The 24,296-nt window shown below is 37.7% G+C and overlaps 6 protein-coding genes across 6 annotated transcripts; 2 read left to right on the top strand and 4 right to left on the bottom strand.

Moving 5' to 3' along the window:
* Positions 1–1,926: 1,926 nt before the first annotated feature.
* LOC130740548 (oxysterol-binding protein-related protein 3C) lies at positions 1,927–5,779 on the bottom strand. Its single transcript, XM_057593198.1, has 9 exons — positions 5,539–5,779; positions 5,175–5,385; positions 5,020–5,092; positions 4,621–4,739; positions 4,266–4,387; positions 3,696–3,872; positions 3,168–3,312; positions 2,809–2,987; positions 1,927–2,385 (listed from the first exon to the last, which is right to left on the bottom strand). The coding sequence occupies exons 1-9, from the start codon at positions 5,637–5,639 to the stop codon at positions 2,139–2,141; spliced, it is 1,374 nt and encodes a 457-aa protein (XP_057449181.1). The 5' UTR covers positions 5,640–5,779; the 3' UTR covers positions 1,927–2,138.
* Positions 5,780–6,582: 803 nt separating this feature from the next.
* On the top strand, positions 6,583–10,345 carry LOC130737182 (uncharacterized). Its single transcript, XM_057588942.1, has 3 exons — positions 6,583–8,484; positions 8,617–9,714; positions 9,791–10,345. The coding sequence occupies exons 1-3, from the start codon at positions 6,583–6,585 to the stop codon at positions 10,343–10,345; spliced, it is 3,555 nt and encodes a 1,184-aa protein (XP_057444925.1).
* Positions 10,346–10,890: 545 nt separating this feature from the next.
* Positions 10,891–11,860, bottom strand: LOC130735811 (uncharacterized protein At4g04775-like). Its single transcript, XM_057587704.1, has 2 exons — positions 11,323–11,860; positions 10,891–11,239 (listed from the first exon to the last, which is right to left on the bottom strand). Exons 1-2 carry the CDS (start codon positions 11,500–11,502, stop codon positions 10,910–10,912), a joined length of 510 nt encoding a protein of 169 aa, XP_057443687.1. The 5' UTR covers positions 11,503–11,860; the 3' UTR covers positions 10,891–10,909.
* Positions 11,861–13,072: 1,212 nt separating this feature from the next.
* On the top strand, positions 13,073–15,742 carry LOC130740547 (uncharacterized). Its single transcript, XM_057593197.1, has 4 exons — positions 13,073–13,533; positions 13,863–13,966; positions 15,164–15,293; positions 15,390–15,742. Exons 1-4 carry the CDS (start codon positions 13,429–13,431, stop codon positions 15,426–15,428), a joined length of 378 nt encoding a protein of 125 aa, XP_057449180.1. The 5' UTR covers positions 13,073–13,428; the 3' UTR covers positions 15,429–15,742.
* A 1,009-nt stretch (positions 15,743–16,751) lies between these two features.
* Positions 16,752–19,301, bottom strand: LOC130740546 (PGR5-like protein 1B, chloroplastic). The gene is made up of 7 exons (XM_057593196.1): positions 18,923–19,301; positions 18,781–18,843; positions 18,589–18,675; positions 17,932–18,169; positions 17,669–17,742; positions 17,387–17,485; positions 16,752–17,142 (listed from the first exon to the last, which is right to left on the bottom strand). Exons 1-7 carry the CDS (start codon positions 19,121–19,123, stop codon positions 17,050–17,052), a joined length of 855 nt encoding a protein of 284 aa, XP_057449179.1. The 5' UTR covers positions 19,124–19,301; the 3' UTR covers positions 16,752–17,049.
* A 260-nt stretch (positions 19,302–19,561) lies between these two features.
* LOC130735810 (xyloglucan galactosyltransferase KATAMARI1 homolog) lies at positions 19,562–21,619 on the bottom strand. The gene has a single exon (XM_057587703.1). The coding sequence runs from the start codon at positions 21,522–21,524 to the stop codon at positions 19,770–19,772; it is 1,755 nt and encodes a 584-aa protein (XP_057443686.1). The 5' UTR covers positions 21,525–21,619; the 3' UTR covers positions 19,562–19,769.
* Positions 21,620–24,296: the final 2,677 nt, after the last annotated feature.

Genomic DNA, 24,296 nt, shown 5'->3' with positions numbered 1-24,296 from the left:
CAACTTTGTTTAGGTGGATGAGGTCCCTTCTACCTTTAGCTCTTAGATCGATCATGATATAATGAACTCTATGCTTAATCTTTCTCTTTCTTGACTAATAGAAATTTTCTTAGAAAAAATTCTGCTTAAGTTCATGAATTCATTTTAAAAATTAAAGAAAATACACCTAAGATTAAAAATAAGAATAAAAGATTGCGACACATGGACTGACATTATACTGAAGCAAAATCAAGCGAGTTAGAAAATATGAAGGAAGACTTTTGAAAATGGAAGGCATCAAATGTGAGCTGGAGGGAGATTGAAGGTCACGTTAACTTGAATTGAGCTGAATTTACTTGACGTAGAAGTCACACTCAGATCTCAGTCACCCTCAGCGGAAAGAAAGGAGAAAGAAGAAGAGTTGAAGATCATATGGTTAGAGTGCTAGTGCCTTCAAGAGAGAGCACCCTTTTGCAATATTATATGTTATGTAGAGTGATATATTTCACCAATGCTAACAGGAAACAAATGGTGGGGACCAATTGAACGACAATAACACTAAAAATTCAATTAATCAACTATTTTTTATGCTCTAAAATGATGCGCTTGATTGAGGGTGAAAACGTTGCATTTGGTTAATTAAATTAATCAAAGGTATATGATCCATCGTGATTAGACTAAACTTTTTGTTCAAAGACTGATGAAGGTAATTAAGAAGGGGAGGAAGATTCCTCAGTCTAAAACCACAAAAAGAAAAGGGTGAAACCTGAAAAAAGGACCTGTGCCTAATGCCTAATCTGGAGACAGGGTGGAGCTTTATTTATTTATTTATTTATTTATTTATATAGCTATCAGATTTGGATTGTTTAAACTTCAATTCTATCGACCCATCATCAATACAATATAGAAGAAATGTAGGATTGTGCCTAGTTTGCTAAACCACCATATTTCATCTTAAAAACATGATGCATAACACATATCTTATGCCGCCTACCAAACTATACCTAAATAAACATTAAAGTAAAGGACAAGTAAATCTGGGCAGAGAATGGAGGTCTCAATTTACAATTTTACATTTAAGAATAGTTAATGATAAGTTTATAAAACAATCTCTCTATTTCATGAAAATGAGCTACTCTATAAATGTCGCAATTAACTACCAACCAAGTGTTGGTTTAAGTGGAAGTAACTCAAATCTCTTAAATCGTGTGATTCTGAATTCTAACATCATGGCCTTATCATACGTATGAAAAACACTATTGGAAGAGATCCTTAATTACCTTAATACCGGATAGTGTACCCTCAAGGATTAATCTCTATCAGATGGGATGATAGTACTATACAAACAGAAAAACTGCAAGACTTGTTTATAAGCATGTCAGAAGCTTCATGCATTAAACATCCAACATGTTCTTTCATTGGGATATGTGCTTTCAAGGAGTGACGGATAAAGAGAGGAGCAAACATGGTTGACTAACCTTCAATTATTTTTTTCAATTGTTACATGGCACTTGTTTGCGTATTAGACATGACCCCCTCTTATTTCATAGTGAGTCCCTTATTCATGAGATAATAAGTTGAATGAAAGAAGCTGTCATTATATTCTATTTCTTTTTATAAAGCCCAATAAATAAGAAGTTGATCTAAAACTAATTCTAAGAAGCTTCTGTCTTTTACATGGCAGAATTGATTTAGAAAAAAAGACAGTTGATAAAAAATACTTAAATGCAGCATCATATAAATGATTTCTATACCAGTTGAGTTAACACGAAAACACATTAATCTTAATCCGCTAATTAAGTTGCATTTACTTTTACCTCAAAGTAAGAGCTATCCTCGCGTTAGCACTAAGAGGAATCTAGTAGCCCAACTATTTTGTAGCAGGCAAATTATTGAGAGAATCTTACATGTTTCATCACTACAAAACAACAACTAGACAAAAATATCTGACTATGTAACACGTGAAACAGTGTTTCACTTGTTAAACAGGAAATGAAGTATACAAGTTCAAGATAACCACTACATGTACCAGCCATTCAAACATTCTATATCAAACAAAATACTAATAGACACAGAATAAAAACGTAGATTTCTTCTATGCATCAGTATGAAGTTACAAGAACTAACAGTAGCATCCCCAAAACTAAATTGAAACTGCTTCATTCCGTGGCCAAATCACCATACTGCCATGGATTGAATTCAATTGATTTAAGATCAACGTCATCAACGCTGCCTGAGCTATCCGCAGCAGCCCGATGTTGAGTGTATTTACCATTATATTGGTAGATTTCCAAATCACCCCAAGGAGTTGGTGTAACCTCTTCAGTTAAATCAAACCATCTTGGACTGAAGTTCTGCCCCTTTGCCTCTCGGGTTCTCTTCTCAGCACGCTGCTTCTCCTCCAAACTGAAAAGAAATAACAAAAGATGAATACCCTGAGAAGAAAAAACCTCACAGCATCTCTCTGGTGAAACTCAAGCCCAATTCTACTTAAGGGAGAGGATGAAAGTGGCAGAGAGGCCTAACAAATTCTCAACAGAAGACAAAATGGTTCTAATTTCCAGCCACTGCCACAATACCAATCCCTTAGGCATGAGAGAGAGAGAGAGGGAGGGAGAGGGAGATCAGTAGAGATGACAAAAGAACCCTATTGTTGATAGAACAATTTCCACCCACTTTAGCCAAGTTATTTCAATGAACACCGTCAATGATTAATTGATTATAGAAGGTAACATAGAACATAATTTATTGGTATTGTTTCTTCAAATGCTCAGCTGTGGTTTTGGGCACGAGGAGAGAAATGGAAGAAAAAAAAATAGGGTAAGGAACCTGCTCTTTTCTGCCCCAGATTTTGACAGATCACCCATCTCAAGTGCATATCTATCGGGGCGCAGACGAGAGTCTGATGCTAACAACTTTCTTGGGGCAGTGTCAAAACTGTTCAATTTATGAGCAAAATGTGTATACTGGAATTTATCATTCGGAGGAACATCAGCAACATGCCACACCTGAAAAATAAAATGACAGGAAATGCCAAATTACAATGATAAGTAACTGGACAATGATTTTGTCATCAAACAGTAAGATCAAGAAAATAGCAAGATGCCTATTGTTTGAATTGAAGTTAACAAACTTTGATCACAGATAATTCTAAAAGTCACTCTGAAGATATTATATAAAAAAAAAACCTCTTTCAATTCTGTGTTTGGAAGAGGCTCTCCTTCTGCATCGCAAGGTTGATAACGCAACGACTCATTCCATTTCCCAGTCATTATTATTTTAGGCTCCTCTGAAGAATTATAAATGTATCCATCCACTTCATAGCGACCAGTACTGCAGCAGATCAAGAAACAGATAGAGCTTAATTAAAGGTTGTATATACCAACAATAATAAGATACCTAAACAGTTGAAGAAGATGAAGTAAAATATAGAAAAATGACAGGAAACAAAGTTCAGAGCCACTCAATTATCGTTAAATAACTCAGTTTTAACACACACTAATTGGTAAGTTTGAGGCAGTGTTCAATCTAATCAAGTAGTCATGTGAACAGGAATATTTTCACATTACCCAAACAATCATTTTAATTTCATTATTCAGTCAAAATAATAGCCCAGCAAAATTGCTTAAAGGTTGAAATCTTAATCCAAATATAGAAATGGTACAAACCAATAAAAAATGTGTTCTATTTCCAAGTAAAACGGAAATGTTACATACCCAAACCATCCACAAGGTTGAAAGTATAGTACGGCTTTGTCTCCAGTTGTCAAATTTGTCATTATCATTTCCCCAGGTGAATCAACCCAAGTCCGGCCAAATATTAGGTTGTTAACCTTTGTAGGAGGTGGAACCAAATCTAAGACTACACCATCCCTCTTAAGGGTCACACGTGTCCTGCAAACAATAGAAAGGGCTAAATCAATACTTAATTGATTGTATATATCCCTGGATGAATGAACCTCATATAATATAACAGCATATCAAGACTCTATATGAAACCTATAATGACAATCTTGTACGGAGATCGTAAGAAAGTATTATAATTAGATTGAAACAAACATGCCACATACCCGTCAAATATCCCTATATATGTCTCTACTCTGCTTGAAAATACTTAAAACCTCTAAAGAAAATAGATATGAGAAGGATACTCTTTCATTTACAGAGTGACAGGTGAATGCAGCAATCAGAGTAGGAATTTGGAAGAATACAAAAAATATGAGTAATTATAAGAATAAAACAAAATAACTAAGGAAATCTACTGAATAAAGGCAATATATTCATCACCTTCCAACCGGGTAAACATCAACAGAATTTCCCAAAAACTTAGTTTTTAACTTTGAAGTCACATCATAAGCAAAATGCTCATTCTCAGCATGCCCAGCACTCATTGGGGGATGATGACTCACCTGAAATTTAAAATAGTTTATTTATTTATTTTATATTTAGAAAAAGAAAAGTAACAAAAAAAAACCAAATACTTTGTTTTTGAATCAAGCTAAATTAGAAAGCATGAGAAGTTAATATTTCTTCCAAATGCTGATATAAATAACCAAGAAAACTTTGTTTTGAAGAGAGTGAAAGAATGATGTGGAATGTCCAGCATTAAAGAGTGCCATAGATTTACATACTGAAAAGATACCTGTTCTGCAATAAATGAAATTCCACCGTGGTTAGCCAATTCATAAGTCTCACCAAGGATAGGATTAAAAGGCTTCCAGGTTCTTTGGTATGCAAAGTACACAGATATAGCCCATGATGCTGTGATGATTAACATAAATGACAATAGCGAATAAATAAATCAGAAAACACATGTATAATGTTTATACATACTTCAAAGAAAAAAAGAACGAGAACTACTAGAACAAGCATCAGCTAAGATATTTGAGGCCATTCTACAATTACAAATCCATGATCGAAACTGGTTACAATGCTTCATATACTTCTTGTTTTCCATTCAATCCTATCTAAAATAAGACTCAAAGATCACTTTTCAATTTGATAAAAAAAAGGTTAAGCTACAAGGAGAAAAATAACTCACATGCATACACTAGCCGCATATATGGATCCTCTGTTTCATCTGCCCGATCTAACAAGTATGAGTACTCCATCAACTAGTTCATGCAATTTTAAAGTTCAATCAATTATTAGCAACAAAGGAATCATTAAGAAAGGTAAAACTTAAAGCTAGCATACCTCAGCCATTTTCTGAAGCATAGTCATCGGTTCGAATATAATGACGGGCAATGTCACCATCGATGTCACGTCGGAGCCAATATATTTCTGCATCATCTTCCAGTAACCATCCCTTTCCTCCTGTTTCCATCTTCCTCTGTTAGCTTCCTCCTCTGCATCCTCTTTACCTCCCTCAGGATTTATGACTTCTACACCTTCATATCCAAGAAGCCTATAAGGAACATAGAAACATCATGTATTATAAATTAATCAACAGGCATTGTTATGATATGATAATTGGGGGTTGAAAGTGTAAAATGAGTGAAATTGGAGTAGCTATGTATGTATGAGAAAATGGGATGAAAATTGAAGGTTTGAGGAGTACCCGTTAACAGATCGGTGCATAGCGTTGCTGAACATGGACAAGCCGGAAGACATGGCGGCGAAGAAGCCCTTGCCTTCATTCTTCTTGGGGGGACTACCCATTTCTCGCTCGCTCAAACTAAAACCCTAATTCAGAATTCAGAAATTCAAACGCATACAAATCAAACTCAACCAGCCTCAAACGGAACGGAGTATGGACAAGATTGATTAAGGGGTAAATAGCCAAGTTCGTCCCTGAAAGTGTCCACCGCCTTCAACTTCGTCCCTAAACTTCTAAAATGACGCCCGTGGTCCCTGGAAGTGACAAATCTCCCTCATTGATGGTCCTTCGTTAAAAAAAAGTAACTTCCGTTAACGGAAGTGTGACATGGATTTCTTTTTTAATAAATCCATAGCTGATGTGGAAATAAAAAAGTTTCCCCCCAAAACAAAAAAACGTAGGGTACGTGTCAGATCAGGGTAGGCAGATATTATGGTCAAATAGGTCCTTACCACCTTCCTTCTCATATTAGCAACCTCTACACTTCTTACATTTCCAGTTGCACTAACAGAGAGAAGGAGTGACGGAGAGGGCGAGGTACGACGGTGAGCGTGAGGATAGCGGTGGTTGTTCGTCGGAGGCGTACGAGCACTCTACTTTGGCGAAGAAGAACGATCGTCTACGGTGGTCCTCACGAGAGGAGCAACGGTGCTCTTCATTAACGTACAAAGGTAACATTTTTTTTGTTTCAATCTTGCAATATGCAGTTGAAATCTGTATAATATGCTTATGTAAACCCTAAATTTCAGATCCCTAATCTATGTTTTGAACTCTAACCGGAAGTTGTACCTGAACTAGTTATTCTGAAATGGGTTTTGTGTCTGTGTTAAAGTTTCAATTTTTATGGGGTTTTCTTAACATTGGGATTTCTGATGCATGATTCTATGCATGTAGGGATTTTACTCTATTCTATTCGTTAGTTTCTTTGTGAGTAACCTACCATGAGTTTGAAACCCTATTTTGTGTTGCAGTTCTTGGCTGTTGGATATCTTCATTTTTTTACAGATGGATGATAACAATGTCACTCTGATATTGTATCATGGTGGATTGCTAGAGTTTAGTGGTGAGAATGGCAGTGTGTCCTATGAAGGGGGTCAAATGTGTGTCTGGGAGGATTTGGACTTTGACAGAATAAATGTTAACATTGTGACGTTAATGGGCAAAGAACATGGCTATGCAGTGTTTCAGAACATATGGTGGCGTGACCCAACAGTTTCAGAGGACATTGTGTTGAATGAACTTTCCACTGATCGTGATATCATGGATATTTGTAAAGCAGCCAAGTTGAACAGTGGGGAGATTGAGATTTATTTTGAGCACCCTCACCCTAAGCCCTTATCTATGATTCCTCCACCCCCACCCCCACCCCCACCCCCACCCCCACCTGCTGATGAAGATGGTGCAGTTGTGGTGATTGAGTCTATTGTTGCTGATGAAGATGGGCTGGGTTGTGGTGTGGGAAATGTGTCTGAAGAGGGAAGTGGGATTGGTGCTGAAGATGGGAATGAGAGGGTGAATGGTGAGGGAAGTGAGATTGGTGCTGATAATGGGAATGAGAGGGTGACTGGTGAGGGAAGTGGGATTGGTAGTGTTCATGGGAATGAAAGGGTGACTGGTGAGGGAAGTGGGATTGGTGCTTGTAATGGGAATGAGAGTGTGACTGGTGAGGGAAGTGGGATTGGTGGTGTTCATGGGAATGAGAGGGTGGCTGTTGAGGATGTGAATGAGATAGTTAATGAAGAGGAGAATAGAAGAAGAAATGACAAGGGGAAACAAAAGGCTTTTGAACAGTATGACTTCCATGGCATGGGGAGGAGAATCAATGATCCAGTCTCAGATGACAATAGTGACACTGAGTCAGATGATGATGCATTTAATATGGCTCATACAAAGGGAAAATCTGTATTAACTGGTACTGAGTCAGATAATGACAGTGACTACATACCAGAGGAAATTGAAGAGGAAAACTGGTCTTTGGATGATGACAACAACTCTTATTGTAGTGAGGACCTCCATAGTCCTGTGAGTACAGATGATGAGGGCAATTGTAGGGTTAAGCAAACTTTCCCACAGTTTGATGAAACTGCAGGGTATGGCAATATCCATGTAGAACTTGGCATGGAGTTTCCTAATTTGCAATCATTCAAGGAAGCTGTTATAGATTACACTGTTGAGGTGGGGAGACAAATCAGGTGGTTGAAGAATGATAAGGACAGGTGTAGGGCTGAGTGCATGGGAGAGACCTGTAAGTGGAAGATCTACTGTGCATGGTCCAGGGCAAGACAAAGCTTTCAGATAAAGACCTATGTAGAAGAACATACCTGCAGCAGGTCTTTCAGAAATAAGCAAGCATCAACTAGATGGGTTGCAAAGAAACTTGAGAAGAAACTCAGGGCACAACCAAATATGACTCATGCTGAGGCTTTTGATTACATGAAGACTGAGTTTGGAGTGCACTTAAATGAGACTAAGATTTGGAGGTCAATGAAGAAAGCAAGGAAGATGGTGGAAGGCAGTGAAGCAGAGCAATATGCCAAACTTTGGGATTATGCACATGAGCTTCTTTTAAGCAACCCTGGATCTACTGTGAAGATGGATACCATTCCCATTAGTGAAACAGAAAGACAATTTAAGAGGATTTACATATGTCTGGATGGATGTAAGAGGGGATTCAAAGCTGGATGTAGACCCCTCATTGGCCTTGATGGATGTTTCCTCAAAGGTTACTATGGAGGGCAGCTTCTTTCTGCAGTTGGCCAGGATGCAAACAATCACCTCTATGTGATTGCATATGCTGTAGTTAATGTGGAGAATAAGGACAATTGGAAGTGGTTTCTGGAACTACTTCATGCTGACTTGGGTGACTACCAGCAGTATGGATGGTGTTTTATTTCAGACATGCAGAAGGTAACTTTTTCTGTTAAGTATTTGTTATATTTTTTAGGACTTGTTTGGAAGATTGTTTATTCATTTGAGGACTGATTGGAATGATCTTGAGACTTATAAGGACTAATGTGAATGTTTTATGTTTTCGATCAGGGTCTTATTCCTGCAATGCAGGAAGTTATGCCTGGTGTGCACCATAGGTTCTGTGCAATGCACCTATGGAGGAACTTCACAAAGCAATGGAAAGACAAAGAGATGAAGAATGTGGTGTGGGAGTGTGCTAGAGCAAGAACAATCCCTGAGTTCAATGATAAGATGGACAAGTTGAAAGCTAAGAATGTCCAAGCTTGGAACTATCTGAACAAGTGGCCTAAAGAAGCATGGACTAAGGCTTACTTCAGAGACCATCCAAAGATTGACAACATTTGCAACAATGCATGTGAGGCCTTTAATGCAAAAATCCTCAAGTATAGGGGGAAGCCAATTCTGACTCTGCTGGAAGAAGTGAGGTGTTACATTATGAGGACAGTGGCCAATAACAAGATGAAGCTGAGGGGGCACCAAGGCATGCTTCCACCACTGCAGCAGAGTAGACTTGAGCACCAGAAAGAAGCGAGTAATGGATGGACACCAGTATGGTGTGGAGATGGTGATGGTTATGAGTATCAACTGCAATGCTGGGGTGAAACAGTTGGTGTGCATCTCTCAAATGGGACCTGCCACTGTAGGTTTTGGCAATTAAATGGGATGTCATGTAAGCATGTGGTTGCTGCATGTGCACACAAGAATGAACCTCCAGAAAATTATTGCCATGCTTGGCTGACTATGGGGGCATACAGAAGCACTTATGAGTTCTATGTGCACCCCACTAGAAGCCAGCAATACTGGGAGCCAACTGATTATGTTAAGCCACTTCCACCCAATGTGCCAAAGAGGAAAGCTGGAAGGCCAAAGAGGAAGAGGAGAAGAGATGCAACTGAGCAGCAAGTGGCTGGAGGATCAAGGACAAGGCTGAGAAGAACTTATCCAGACATTACATGCACAAGGTGTGGTTTGACAGGTCACAACTCAAGGGGCTGCCACCGCCAAGGTGTGTCACGTATGCCCAGGAATTGGGTTCCACCACCACCTGAGGAGCCAGGGAAAACTGAAAATGTTGATGCACAGCTAGGGCTGCAAACTGAAATTGATTTGTCTCAAAGTGCACCTAATGAGATTGATGTCTCCCAGCCAAGACATCCAGCACCTGAGGTAAATTATCCTCACAATTTTACTTCTTCCTTGTACTATAATGAAATTATTAATTCTATTTAATTTCTTGTTGTAGGGAACTTCAAATGCTTCAGCTGATCCAATGCCCACTCCAGCAGCTAGAGGTGGCAGAGCAAGAAGGAGTTCAAGTAGGGGCACAAGAGGTGGTACAGGAAGAAGGGGTGGTACAGGAAGAAGATGTGGTACAGGAAGACGAGATGGAAGAGGTGGGAGAGGTGCAAATCCTGAAGTCATAAGCCAGCCAACTCCTGAAGCTCCACCTCTACAAAGCCAACCCACTCCAATTCCCCATAGGCCTGCATCAGCTCATGCCCCAGCCCGTGGACCTGCCCCTATTGGATATGTTATCTGGCCCAATGCTCCCACTGGAATTGTGCATAGGCCTTCAACAACTGCCATAAGAGCTCCCATAGGAGGGTATAGGTCACCCCCTATTAGAGCTCCAATGTTTAGGCCTCCACGCCAATCAAACCCAACTCCTCCCCAAGTCCAGCCAAATTTCCAAGGTAGGAGGAGTTCACCTCCACCAGGTCCAGGTCCAGTTAATCAACAGCTCAATGGAGACCCTATGAAATTCATGCCAACTCCTTCAGCTCCATGGAGGCCGTAATGAAGATGCTTAGGTTTCATTAATATATTACTTTTTGATATCCTCATCCTTAGTATGATGGTGGAAAGTTGTACTTTTTTTAATCATGTCTCAAACGTGTGGTTTAATTTTGATAGTGCTCTATGGTATCCCCATCATTGGTATGATGGTGGAAAGTTGTTATTTCTTGGGATCTTGTCTGAAACTTGTTAGCTACTTATTATGGTTATGTGGCCAGTTAAGTTATCTTGCATGAAAGGCCTAGTAGCCCCTTTGTTTATGTTATAAACAAGTTGTCTTGTTATGTTATAAACAAGTTGTTTATGTATGTTGAGCAGGTTGTTTATGTATGTTGCAAAAATTTTGTTATAAGTAGGTTGTTTATGTATGTTGAGCAGGTTCTTTATGTATGTTGCAAAATTTATGTTATAAGCAGGTTGTTTATGTATGCTGAGAAATTAAAATTCATTGGTATACAGTGATAGAAATTTAAATTCATTGATAGAGTTCAATAGACTAATACAGAAAAACAATACATGATTACAAACTGCTTCCCTCCCCCCCTCTCCCCTAGGTTCACTCATTCTACACAAACAGTTTCAAAAACACCATAAACAACACAGCAAATCCCATGAATATCACACATGATTTCATGAAGTGAATTTGTTGCATATGAGTGTCATTGTTCTTCAGCATAATTCCCTTCATGATCCTAATCTCTTCAACCAAAAACCCATTCTTCTTCTGCATAATCTCCTTCATCATCACTACCTCCTGCAACAAGGTCTCATTCTGCATCAAAATTTCCTTCAACAGCCTCACTTCTTCATCATTGTTGTTAGGGTTCTGCCCATTTGAAACCACTTCACCTTCTTCTTCAACCCAACGAAAAAAATTACAATTGGACACATGACCCTGCAAACAAACACAACAAAGTTACAAAATGAAGCTTCCAGGTCCATATTCGAGAACAAACTTTGGAAACAAGAGTTACTAACCTTAGGTAAATAGCAACTATAGAAAGCTTTTCCTGGGTTCAAATCAGTCCTCGAGACCCTAACCACAGCCTCTTGACCACATTTGCAGTGGGGAACAACAGCATGCACACGAGAGCTTGAAGAAGCACTGTAATTCCTGCAATTGTTCGGTTGAATCCGCGACTTGGAGCTCCCACTCATTGTGGGTTCAATTGCGACAGAGAGGGAAGGAGAATTCAGAGGAAATGACGAAGGAAGCTTGGAAGGTTAGGGTTATGCGAATTAGGGGAATTTGAGATTTTAGGGTTCATCATCATATAAAGGGCTGGAATGACTAAATTGAACCCTTCCCAAACATCCACAACGTTAACATTCCACATCAGCTATGGATTTATTAAAAAAGAAAATCCATGTCACACTTCCGTTAACGGAAGTTACTTTTTTTTAACGAAGGACCATCAATGAGGGAGATTTGCCACTTCCAGGGACCACGGGCGTCATTTTAGAAGTTTAGGGACGAAGTTGAAGGCGGTGGACACTTTCAGGGACGAACTTGGCTATTTACCCTTTGATTAAGTAACAAAGGTAAAACTAATGGGATTTTTTGGAATGGGATTTGGATATATATTTATTTATTTTAAAATATAAAAATTAGTATTTTTATTTTTTTCCATCAGGATCTCAATGGTACATTCTCTCATTAGTTTCCTCAAATGGATTTTTTATTATTATTTGCTTTCACAAATTTGTAGTAAGGTAAAAAGTTTCTTAAAGAATATGACTCTTAAGAATTGATTCCTCGACACATGGGTTCAAACAACAACGAAAGAGAAATCAATACAATGTGAAATTACCCATAAGAGGATCATAATCCTTAGATGGTCGATACCAACGCCACCAGACGAGACTAATTCCATTCGAGGGAAAAGTGAAGTCCCAGTAAACAAGTCATGGTCATGATCAAAGGGGGAATACTATTTATCATCGTCATGAGAGGCAAATAAAATGCTTTAACAACTCATTCTTGAACACGAACACGAAGCCTGATTATAGTGCCCTACCATCACAATCTTATTAAATGTAAAACAACATGATAATGTGAAGTTTCTTCATCTTACTATTAATTTAATTTTCATTTATTTTTTAATGATTAAACACATAATAATCAATACCAAGATGGTAAAACTTGATAATTGAGAGGACAATAATAATTCGTATTTCACTTGTTTAGTTGCAGTAGATATTATTCGTATTTGAATTATATATAATTTTATTTTTTAGCTAATTAATTCCCAAATCTTATTTTTCAAATATTTTTTAATTTACAATGGGTTGGAGATACAAATAATTTAAAATAAAATTAAACGAAAGCTCATATTTCCCCTTTTTTTTAGGCCTTTTTTTATCTCGTTAGTGAGACATATTGAATCATATATGGACATGGTGCACCATCACCTGCCCGAATGCCTGTATCAACCGTTGTTTTGGTGCACTTTTAAAAATCGTACATCCTTTGATGAATTAAAGGATTTTTTAAAATATGAGGTGCAGGTTTTTCTCATGGATATCTTATTTATCAATATACTTTTTTTACTTTCGAAAAAAAATAATCTTATTTATCCAAATATTCAAATAGAAACTAGCTTAGATTTCATCTTTTTGATTTTTCTATCTTTTTGGAATGAAAAGAAATTAAAATGTGCTTTAAGTTTAACTGAATTAATTAATTAAAATTGATTTTATCATCATAAAATAAACTGTATCAGTGTCGCTCCAAAGAGTACAAGTGACCTCATATCTTCTTCATCTGTGTTTGTGTTGTGATTATGCCATTGACATTAACAAATTAGATCGCAGATCAAATTCCAAACCTTTACCTCTGTGATTTTCAATTCCCTTATCTCCTTTTCCTCCTTCAGATTCGTTTTCGCAATCTGCACTTTCAATTCCAAAACCCTAATTTTCTCTCATTCCCCTAAATCCACCATCGCCGTTTCTCAACAATTAATAATCACCCATTCAATCATTGACCAATTACAGTTCAAAAAATCGAACTTTTTCTGAAGTAGTTCAATACCCATCTCTCAATTTTTCGATTTGTTTTGAGTTTCTTCCCCCTCTCTCACTATGAAAGAAGGTAAATCTGTTCAACAACAACAGCAGCACCAGAACGGTCACCTCGCCCCTTCCAAATTCGCCAAATTGTTTGACCCTGAAGCTTCCTGGGACAAGGTTTGTTCTTTCGATTTCATCTTTTGTAGATCCATCATCTGTAGAAATTTCAGTTGGGTATAGTGAACTGAATTATTTGCCTAAATCTGTTTGAGTTAACATAAAAATAGTAATGTCATTGATATAATCATATGTTATGTAACGTTCTTAGCTTCTTTTTTAGTGGGTGATTAAGAATCATAATGCAGGGAAAGGTCTAATCATAATTAATATTAGTAGTGTTATTACATGATCTTCTTTTGTTTTGTTGTTTGTATACCTTTTTCAATTATTCAAATCAAGCTAACATTCATTGTTTCTCTTTTTGTCTATGTGTTACTTCCAAGTAGGATCAATTGGGAGACGTATTGCATTGGATTAGACAAGGACTCGGCCTTTTGTGTGGATTCCTTTGGGGTTCTATACCTGTGGTTGGAGGAATATGGTTTATCCTGTAAGATTTTCTTATTTCATTCAGCATGTTTATTGCATTCGTCTCATTAATGTTGTATATTGGCTATATTCAACTTGTGCTGTGATATCATGTTTAAGCCATGTTATTGTTCTGATCCCTTGATATTGGTTGCTGTGTCTCTACCAAATGGTGCAATGCGTAAATCTTTAATATTATCTTGGAGGTCCTTGATCGTATTGATTGGGATTAAGTTTACATGGCAGCATTTACTAGACAGTGATTATTCTACCAAGATTAATTGAATCAGGAAATGAAAGAGTTGGAATTGGGAAATGACCTTATCGTTTTACAGTCTGTGAGTGGATAAGAAATTTTGAGTGATTAAAGCTTCAAGCGTGGTTGAGGTTTGACATAAACTAAGCAACCATAGTGGATTTTATGAAGCTTCTGTTGGGGTTAAAAAAGTTAAGACATTGCTTGTAAGTGTAAATTTTGTTGTGCAACAGCAAAATAAACTCAACAGTTAGTGCCTGTTTGGGGTGGCGTCTGTGACCCTCCAACGCAAGTTTTTCTTAACACTCCATGTTGTAGATTCTAGATAGATGCGCGTTAGACTCTTCCTCAACGCCTATACAAGCAGGTTCTTAGCCTTAGGAGATAGCAACCTTGTAGATTCTAGATGGATGCATGTTAGACTCTTCCTCAACGTCAATACAAACAGTTTCTTAGCCTTAGGAGATAGCAACCTCTTGAAGTTTTTACTTTTTATGTCACTGATTCTTCAGTGTCATGTTTATTGATTCAATGTATTACTATTTGTAGAGATTTGTTTTGTATTTTAGCCTTAAGGAAAACATCTAGTAATCTGTAGAAATAAATTCATCAATGAGATTCAAGCGACTTTTTGTTGCAGAAATCAGTTTATTTTGTACCATCATTTCATAGGCAGAAGATTTGATGAATCGTTGAGACTTTACTAGGTATAGAATCTCAGAGGCTTGATTTGTCATTTGCCATTGTTACTTCTGTAACATTAAAAAGTCGTCTTTGTCCAAATCTCGAAATTGAATCCTTGGTCTGTAGTCCATTACAGGGTAATTTTCTTCTAGTGCTTGATTTAAACCCATTGTTGCACTTTTATGCAATCTATAGTGAAATGTGACACCATCTCATTAACACTCTGTAAGTTTGAATTTTATTTGTTTATTGTTGCTTTGTTTCCTCCCTGTTTTGCAGTTTTTTGGTGTTGTCCTCTGGGATTATATACAGTTATTATTCAGTAATATTAAAGGTTGATGAAGAAGAGTTTGGCGGTCATGGAGCTCTCCTTCAAGAGGGGCTTTTTGCTTCCACAACTCTTTTCCTGGTAATATGATAACTTGGTCATTGCTTTGTCAACTGCAGAAAATTAGGCTTTTACTGTACTATATAATCTGTAACTTCACTTTTAATATCTGTGCAGCTTTGCTGGATTCTAGCTTACAGTTTAGGGCACTTTTGATTGGCTGGCCATTGAAGCTTTTGCTAAATATCCAACATGGTTGAAAGATTTACTTGATTCTGTGACTGGTCAAAGATGCCTCAATTGCAGTTATCTGCGTTGATTCTACGTGAAATGTTCTGATTTTGCAACACATGAACACTAGCTTCTGCTTTCCATAGTAAATGGCTGTTTTAGCCCACCATTCTTAATGACACCTTGTGTTGCAGCTAATTTTGGATTGCAGTACTCATGTCAAATGCTGTTGTTTGTAGAACCATTAAATAAGATTGCTTGCAGGCAAATTCTGAAGGACCATTTATCCTTGATGTTTATGTCATGCTTTTTTTTTCTTTGGTCCAAATGTTTATGTCATACTTTGTTTCCACTTTCCACATTTTTTGGTTTTGCTACCCGTTTGGATACTAAAGAGCATTAATTGCAGCTTATCTACTAAAATAAGCTCAATAAGTGCTCTTTGGTTATCATCCAAACAAGCCGGGGTTTTGCTTAAAGGCTATCAGCCAATTGTTTGAGCATCCCTTGAAAATAGCTGAAGATTTTCATGATATTGATTATAGTTGTTTACCAAATGCATGAATTTATTTTAACAATGCTTCCCTTTCTCTTTGTTCCAAAACTAAAATAATTTTCTAGTTTTTGAGTTTAGAATAAAGGGTATTTGTCACTCAATAAATGAAATTAAGATGTCAAAGAACGGTACATGTTTTGACATTATTAAAATCTATGGAATTTCACGTTTTCAATATACAAAATGAAAGGATTTTTGGTGAGTTAACTTTGAAGGCACCTCGACACACCTCGGTCACAGATGCAAGGTTATATGAATAGACCATGAACAAAATTTTGACAAAGCCATCATGTAATGATACATATAACTTCTTTTCACTCATTTTTCTTCCCCTGCACTTCTTTTCTTCTATACTTCCTATTTTTCCTAATTTGATCATTCTTAATTTAAATAACTTAAAAATCATCGATTTTCTCTTCTTTCCCACTTCTTTCCCCCCATAAATAAGTGTGATGATATAATGGTATTAACCGATATATATCGTACTTTTTGTTTCTACCAAATGAGGAAGTCTTCATTTCATTCATAGAAAAGAATATAGAATGAAATCATATGATTCAATGTTCTCAACACAATGTTGATAGTTGGCCAGATTCTAGACAGTTAACAATAAGAATAGTGGTCCAAAAGGCAGTTAGAATCGCCCCTTAAACAACAATTGCACCAGTTCTACAGGAGACATCAATTGTCATGTACGACTAAAAATATGTTATGAGAATTCAGTAAAAAGTTTTCCGATGGAACGAAAAATATAAAATAAAAAAATGGAAATTTTATTTAAGATATTGAGTTATTGACATCAAATGAACAAATGTTCAAAGTTTACGTATGAAATTTCACCTGCAGAATCTAGCACAACACTAATACACAATTAAATCCAAGAAATTCGTTGACCATCCTAACATGTCAACTTCTTCCTTACAAAATGTATTTCAAATTGTTCTTACGCAAAACTGTTCTAGACTAAAAAAGAAGAATAGGAAAGTTGATGGTACTCTGACCCTTACTATACACATTCAAAGAAGCAAATCATGATGCTGGGAAGAAAATTCACAGCTGTCTTTGGCGGCGAGCTCTGCCTCTCAGTGAAACAAGGAAAATACGCCCATAAACCCAACGTCTACCAAATCTTGAAACCGAATTCTGAAACAAGATGAAACCACACGTCATGTAAAGTCCAGAATCATTATTTTGAGGGTACTTTCTATTGGATGAGATGGAAATGGGGGAGAAAAAAACACTCTTCCATGCACATCATCAACAAGCATTGCAAAATTTCAGCATAGCATTTGCGATTTTCTCCAATTAAATGAAAGATAAATAGAAGTTAGGTTTATGAAGAGCCATTTGCAAGAAGTAAAATAAAAATAAAAATATATGCTATCACCTCCACATTGGTCTGAAATTCTAATAAGCATCCACACACATGACAATCTGCTCTGTGAGGTGAGTCAATATTCCTGTCCATCCTCACAAATGCAAATACCTGAAAGAAAATGAACCCAACCCAGTATGCATGAGTTAGTGAACTTAAACCTTGCACATTTTCCTCTCAAGCTGGGAAGATATAAACATTTTTTTTTTTTTGATAAGCCAGATATAAACATAAATTGAGGATAAGATGGGAAAGAAACAAAAGGCTTGTAAGACTGTTATCTCAATGACTGACCTCTTCCCCACAATTTGGACATGAACCTCTCAGTGCCACTAAGTCATTTCTCCACAGACCTTGAATGACCTTAACTGTGAAAACAGACAGTCAATAAAATACACATATAGAAGCAGTGGCATTGACTGAATGTAGAGGAAAAACTCTCCCAGAAGGAACTCGGCCAATTGAACTAATATTCCTTGGCATTTAATGTTTGGAGTACAGAGATGAAAATTAAGGCATCTGATGATAAAGTGGGATACCAGCAAAATTATTTTTACCTGAAGCTGATGCAAGTGGGTATCCGATGACAAAGCCAAGCACGATGAAGACAATGTTATTCAACATGACCGAAAACCCTAGCCCATGATTATGGCTACCGTGTGACAATCCTGAATCGAACGCATTTTGATAAGCGGCGCCAACAGTGTACGACAGAGGCCCAAGACATGCTAGACTGCCAAAAGCAAGGAACACGGCCCATGTGCTTGCTAATGCAAAAACCATAGATATATCTTCCTGCCCTACGACCACATCACTCAATATACTATCACTATGAAGAAACCAAGGGAAGAAAAAAAGACAGATGGAGGGGGCAAGAAAGAAAGCAGCATGGGGGAGGGGGACCTAAACATTTCTAGCCAAATAATAGACATGATCATGTTATATGCCACCAAATATATAGAAACTAAATACAGACACTCAATAGAACACAAATACATCATACACACATAACACAAACCTAAACTATCTAAGCCACATAAAGAGTCAAGAATAGGAATACTCTAACAACAACAACAACAAAGCCTTATCCTACTAAGTGAGGTCGGCTACATGGACCACACTACGCCATTAGAAGAAATACTCTAAGTAAAGCATTCTAAAAACTACTAAGTGCACCATACAACCAGAACATAGGAAATTGAGGGGAAAATTACCTCAGCATCAGCATATGCGGATTGCCTCCTGATACTGCATCGAGGATACTTGACAACTGACTTTGAACCATACCATCTTAGCTTTAACTGCATTCATTTCAAATATATGAAAGATGGTTTACATCAGAAACCAAGGAACTAACAACAGTTCTACACAAAACAAGTTAAACAGTGAAAAGGGTAGGTACCAACCTCCACTCTATCAAACATATCATCAACTATCAAAGGTTCACCACTATAATAAGCATCTCGTGCCTATATCAAACAAAGAAGCAGCATGTTAAAATCACTGCTAAACAGAACTAAAACCAACATACAATGCGAGAAATGTTACTTGGCAATAGAGAGCTTCGAGGGTTTCTTTGTTGGCGGTTTCGAGGGGACCGACGAAGATGCAGGAGGGACCCTGTGGACGGTGGTCGGAGATGGCGGAGACACGGTGGGTGGAGGCAGAGATACGGAGGAGGCGGTTGGTTCTTGGAAGTTCTAGAAGCGTGGATTGGATGACGTGGGAGGTGCTCGTGGTGGCGGCCATTAAAACAGAAACGTAATTCACACGCGCCTCCGCGCCAAAATCATACTCCGATACAAAAAATTGAGGTTCTGGTTCCCTTTGCCACAAAAAATATCTCTGTTTGGTTTTGGATTTAGAGAGAATCGTTTATTTTATTCCAAGGTAGAGTCTCTAGTTGCTCTTCTCTTTTGTGGTCTATAACAGAAGCCGTATTTGAAACTCTTTTTATTGGATTTACATCAATTTAAGTCGGCTTATATCATTTGTTGGTTCCCACTATGTGTCACTTTACAAGGTTACAATTTAAGTTCTGTTGTCATAACTTTTGTTATGGATATAATCTGATTATGAAATTTTACTATTGGATAAAAACGTCATTACATTACATAAATCATTTTTATCCTTCAAACATAAAAGAAAGAGAAATGATATATGACAAGTGATGTGTAGTAAAAAAAAGGAAGAGGGTGATAAACTGGATGAAATAAGATACAAGAGAAAGTGAGTTCGGATGTACTAGAACCTAAAGAAATTAACATGCTAATTGTAAATTGTGACATGACTAAAGATCAAATAAGTATCATTTCCTAAAGCAAGAGCTGGACATCCTTGATCAATCAATGTTACAGCCTTGTGTCTCTATCTTGTAGATAAATGCAAAAGGTCATTATCCTTCTTTTCTTACAAAGAAACTGTCCCATTTATGTTCACCTATTGTCTTAGACAAACTATACTTCCAAGTCAATTCTTCTGCAACATTCAAACTAGAATCCACTCCATGCCTCATCTCCCTCCTTACTCTATTTACTCTTTCAAGGACTCGCTTAATTGTCACATCAAATGCATCTTCAATGCCATTCAATCTAAATCTGGGGTCAGCATATAAGATTCCTGGGATCATCTTTATAACCTCACCTCTCATAGATTCCACCTTCCCCTTAGAAATTCTGCTCAATACTCTCTCTATGCTCACCTTCCCATCCTTAACATCGTTCTCAGATATGAACACAGAGTATTTTGCATAATCCTTTGGGAAATGCCACAAATATTGAACATAAGCAGAACCAGGATGAAAGAAAACAGGCACACACCCTGCCAACATTGAATCAAAAATAGACCTTCTGGTATATGAATCCCCTGAAGGCTGCAAGCAAAAATCACAAGTTTGAAACACTCCCATCACATAACCTGGTTGATGACACTTGCTTTCTTCACGCACTTCACATTCAAGCATCTTACATTTCTTCCCAGAAACACGACACTGCTCAAATATGTTACCTCGTATAGAGCCTTGTTTCCCCGGACGCGGCGCGCCGGCGAAACAGAACAAGAACGTTCTTTGATTCTTCCTCATTCTGTTTTGCCAATCAAACACTTGTTCTGCTTTTGCAGGGTGGAAATATGTTGGATAAGGAATCGCAAAATCGTTGTTGTTCCATGGACTTTTCTCAATCACCAACACAGTCATGTTTCTTGTTTCTGGCAAATTCAGAAGCTGGTTTCCCCAACCGTGATCAGAATCACCACGTTTGGGTCTTCTGAAATCCCAGGTGATTCTGCCTGCAACCATGAAGTGATCCCTCCCCCACATTCTTCGCCATTCAGGTTTTTCTCTCAGCCATTTCACAAGCTCAATGGAACCTGCATCTCTCATGGAAGCATTGGAGAGCCAGAGGTAACGCGAAACATCGAGGCCAGCGTAGTATGGCACGAAAATCGCAGAAGCCTTGGATGACTCTTTTGTTAAGCACTTGTAGTTTCTCATTCTGTTGTGGAAAATGAGTTCTAACATGAATTGATGGGTTGCATACCACCCCTTTGATAAAAATGCGCTTCCAGAATCCGAAAGAACAGGACCAAGACCAAGGTTTGCGGTGAAGTTACACATGTTTGTCCAGGGACTGAGTGAATGACAATTTTTCACCATGTCCCTGTTGAATCTGCTAGGGAGTTCATGGATGAAAATGTAGCGACCGGAACATGGATCCTTACCAACACTAGCACCATTGTTGTGTTTATTACCCACCACAGATTTTGAACCAATTTTGTGTTTGGAAAAATGTCTTTCTTTGATGGGATATCGATCAACATGTTTAACCTTGTGATTAGGATGGATTTTTGCATTTTGGTGACCATATTTTGTTACATGTTTTTTCTTCTGCTCTGTGATTTTCATGTTTCTAATGGGGTTCCTAGCATAGTCTAATTGCTCTCTAACATGGATGTGTTTATGAGGCATATGAGAGTGGCTAGCTCCATGAATCTTTGAAGTGGTGGCAAAACTATGGCCCAAAAAGATGAAGAGAGTGTTATCGGCCTTTAGAACTGTGAAATATGCATAACATAGCAACCATCCAAAGGAAGTGGCTAAGAAAAAGAACCAAAACTTGTTGCGGGATTTGCCACTAGTTGATTTCTCCATTTCCCTTCCCAGAGGCAGAGTCTCATGCTTTGGTGCTCTACATTGTCAAATTCTGCCTATAAACACTCAGATTATTGATTATGAAAAGTGGAAAATGAAAGCAAATATTGCTGGTAGAGAATATTGCTAGAGGAATATTAAGGGGAGGGTAGTTAGACTTATCCTTTAATTGGAGACTTCTGAAGTTGACCGTGTCATGATCCGCATAACAATAACAATGTGTTACTTTGTTGACATATGTACAGCAAGTACTAAAACTAAAATCACCTAATAAGAGTTAGTTTTATGAAGAAACTTTGTGTATATGACCGAGTATTAATGGAATAATAAAGGAAAAATATATACTGATTTCTTGAGCATAAACATTAATGATAAATAAAAATTTCTATTGTGTTCAAAAATAAAATCAATCCTTCGCAACAAGGTCAAGATCAGTCCTTTTGGAACAAGGTTTGGCGTATTAAAGGCCGCCAACGGATCAGAGTTTTTCTTTGGAAGCTCTGCAACAATGGGATCCTCACTAATACAGTGCGGGTTAGGCGTCATATGGGCTCGTGTGATCTTTGTTCGCTGTGTAAGTCCTATGCGGAAGACTATCTACATCTCTTCCGCGATTGTCATGTTGTTCGCTCCTTCTGGACCACAGCTTTGGGAGGTCACCACGATTCTTTCTTTGCGGTTGATTGGGATACTTGGCTCTCCATTAATATCTCTGGTCAGTTCCAAGGCAAATTGGGAGTGGAGTGGCCTCGTTTCTTTACGTCCGCAGTAGCTGCTATCTGGCGTATGAGAAATGACTGCGTATTTAATCATTCTCCCCACAGTACCTCTCGCATTTGGGCTTTTTTGAAATCGCTTGGCTTAGAACAGGGTACTGTTCTGTATTCCCCTCGCAACTCCCCGCCAGTTGCTCTCCAGGGACAGCATCGTGGAGTGTTCTAGTCTCTTCCCTCTCGTCAAGAGGCCTCGAGCTGGATAAAGCCAGATACATGTTGGGTCAAAGTGAACGTCGATGGTGCCCTGGCTTTGGATTTTCTGGCTAATTGCGGAGGAGTCTTCCGCGACGAGAATGGTGTTTGGCTAAAGGGTTTTTGTTGGAATCTAGGAAGGTTGGCCTCATCTAATGTCTTCCTTACAGAATTGATGGCGGTGAAGCTAGCGGTTGAAACTTCTATGGGATTAGATTTCCCTATGATCATCATTGAGTCGGACTCCATGGAAGTGGTTTGCCTTCTCCAGTCGCAGGAGGTTGGTGAGCATCACTTTGCTCATATTGTTATGGATATTCTCCGCATGCAGGCTGATCATGGTAACCTCTTGTTCCAGCATACCCCGCAGGAGTGTAACTCGATTGCAGACTACTTGGCTAAGATTGGCCTGGATCTTCCCTATGGCTCTCATTGGTTTGACTACCCTGTAGGGGAATGTCATTCCCTCCTGCTGCAGGATGGTTGCACTTGTCCTTCTCATGTAGTTGTTGGTAATTAGCCTTTGGGCTTGGGGCTTTGTTCCCTCATTGTAAAAAAAAAAATCAATAGCAATTATAAGTAAATTAGAGTACCTTATTTTTTTTCTTACAGAATACCTTATTTTGATTGAACCTTTCTGCTCGGAGATGATTTAATTCCTCTAAAATACACTTGTGTTGTGCTAAAAAAGAGTAACTTTTTTTTAAGTAAAGCTATACTATATTAAAGTAATATTTTATTCTCTCCTACTAATACACCATACATGTGAATTCTGTCTTGTGTATCGTTTGAAATTAATGAAGTAAAAACGAGAAGGAGAATGAACTATATTTAGGGAAATATTTTGAGTTAATTACATTTATGCCCCCAATAAATGTATTGAAATTTAGATTTTGTCACTGGCCGAAATAAAGTTGCAAGAACGCCCATGTGTTTAGATACATACCTCACTACCGCTTAATGCACTAACCATGGGGCGAATGATTAATCTAACGCCCATGTGTTACGAAGCTGAAGTTTTTTCCATCCTTAATGCCCTCCAATTCTATTATTATATATGAATTTAAGCTTTGCAATGTAATTGTGGAGAGCGACTTCGGTTGGATGGTTCAAAATGTAAGAACAGGCCATGGAAGTTGAGAAGTATCCTTAATAGAATTGATTTCCTTTGTAAGATGATTAATTGTCTGGGGGTTTGACATGTATTTAGGGATGTAAACCGCTTTGTTGATGCCTTAGCAAAGCAGAGAAAATGATTTGTGGGCTCTATTGAACATGTATAATTATAAGTAATTTAGTGTGTGTTTGGTTTCAAATCTGGATAGACCAAATGTGGATCCAGAAATCCAAATGCAACTATTTCTTGTTTCTGAAAACGTGGATCGGGGCCAAACGTGGATCTTGGATAAGTTTTCCAAACACACACTTAGACATCTTGACACCTCACGTCTCTGTTTTAATCAATTGAATTTAACTTGTAAAAAAATAACCATTTAAGAATTTAATTTCAATTTTTTTAAGTTATAGTGATTTTTTTAAGAAAAACTAAACTATAAGGACTTTATTAAAACTTAAATGAAATTATAGGGACCTATAGATTATTTAACCTATAAAGTATTATATATTAACTATTAAATCTCAATAAATTACACGAAAGTAATATCAAGCATAAAAAGTAGTTAGTGATGATTACAAAACTGTCGATCTAATTCGTGCACTCAAAATATAACTCTTCGAGCATTCACTAATTAATTATTAACAGGCTAGGAGATAAGAAGATGAGACAAAATGTTGATTGCTTGTA

This window comes from Lotus japonicus, chromosome 2 (assembly GCF_012489685.1).
Source record: "Lotus japonicus ecotype B-129 chromosome 2, LjGifu_v1.2".
Classification (NCBI taxonomy): domain Eukaryota; kingdom Viridiplantae; phylum Streptophyta; class Magnoliopsida; order Fabales; family Fabaceae; genus Lotus; species Lotus japonicus.
The sequence above is the reverse complement of the archived record's forward strand: the minus strand, read 5'-3'. Positions and strand labels throughout refer to the sequence as shown.

What these genes read in the sequence shown, in the direction of transcription:
- LOC130740548 (XM_057593198.1), bottom strand. Translation starts at nt 5,639, where the DNA reads ATGGGTAGTCCCCCCAAGAAGAATGAAGGCAAGGGCTTCTTCGCCGCC. An exon ending in TGCTTCAGAAAATGGCTGAG is followed by an intron (nt 5,093 to 5,174) that starts GTATGCTAGCTT and finishes TGCATGAACTAG; the next exon opens with TTGATGGAGTACTCATACTT. An exon ending in TCTGGGGCAGAAAAGAGCAG is followed by an intron (nt 2,386 to 2,808) that starts GTTCCTTACCCT and finishes ATTTCTTTTCAG; the next exon opens with TTTGGAGGAGAAGCAGCGTG.
- LOC130737182 (XM_057588942.1), top strand. Translation starts at nt 6,583, where the DNA reads ATGGATGATAACAATGTCACTCTGATATTGTATCATGGTGGATTGCTA. An exon ending in TTATTTCAGACATGCAGAAG is followed by an intron (nt 8,485 to 8,616) that starts GTAACTTTTTCT and finishes GTTTTCGATCAG; the next exon opens with GGTCTTATTCCTGCAATGCA. An exon ending in CAAGACATCCAGCACCTGAG is followed by an intron (nt 9,715 to 9,790) that starts GTAAATTATCCT and finishes TTCTTGTTGTAG; the next exon opens with GGAACTTCAAATGCTTCAGC.
- LOC130735811 (XM_057587704.1), bottom strand. Translation starts at nt 11,502, where the DNA reads ATGAGTGGGAGCTCCAAGTCGCGGATTCAACCGAACAATTGCAGGAAT. An exon ending in ATAGTTGCTATTTACCTAAG is followed by an intron (nt 11,240 to 11,322) that starts GTTAGTAACTCT and finishes GTTTGTTTGCAG; the next exon opens with GGTCATGTGTCCAATTGTAA.
- LOC130740547 (XM_057593197.1), top strand. Translation starts at nt 13,429, where the DNA reads ATGAAAGAAGGTAAATCTGTTCAACAACAACAGCAGCACCAGAACGGT. An exon ending in CTGAAGCTTCCTGGGACAAG is followed by an intron (nt 13,534 to 13,862) that starts GTTTGTTCTTTC and finishes ACTTCCAAGTAG; the next exon opens with GATCAATTGGGAGACGTATT. An exon ending in GGAGGAATATGGTTTATCCT is followed by an intron (nt 13,967 to 15,163) that starts GTAAGATTTTCT and finishes CCTGTTTTGCAG; the next exon opens with TTTTTTGGTGTTGTCCTCTG.
- LOC130735810 (XM_057587703.1), bottom strand. Translation starts at nt 21,524, where the DNA reads ATGGAGAAATCAACTAGTGGCAAATCCCGCAACAAGTTTTGGTTCTTT.
- LOC130740546 (XM_057593196.1), bottom strand. Translation starts at nt 19,123, where the DNA reads ATGGCCGCCACCACGAGCACCTCCCACGTCATCCAATCCACGCTTCTA. An exon ending in CCGCATATGCTGATGCTGAG is followed by an intron (nt 18,170 to 18,588) that starts GTAATTTTCCCC and finishes GTCGTAGGGCAG; the next exon opens with GAAGATATATCTATGGTTTT. An exon ending in CCCACTTGCATCAGCTTCAG is followed by an intron (nt 17,743 to 17,931) that starts GTAAAAATAATT and finishes CTGTTTTCACAG; the next exon opens with TTAAGGTCATTCAAGGTCTG.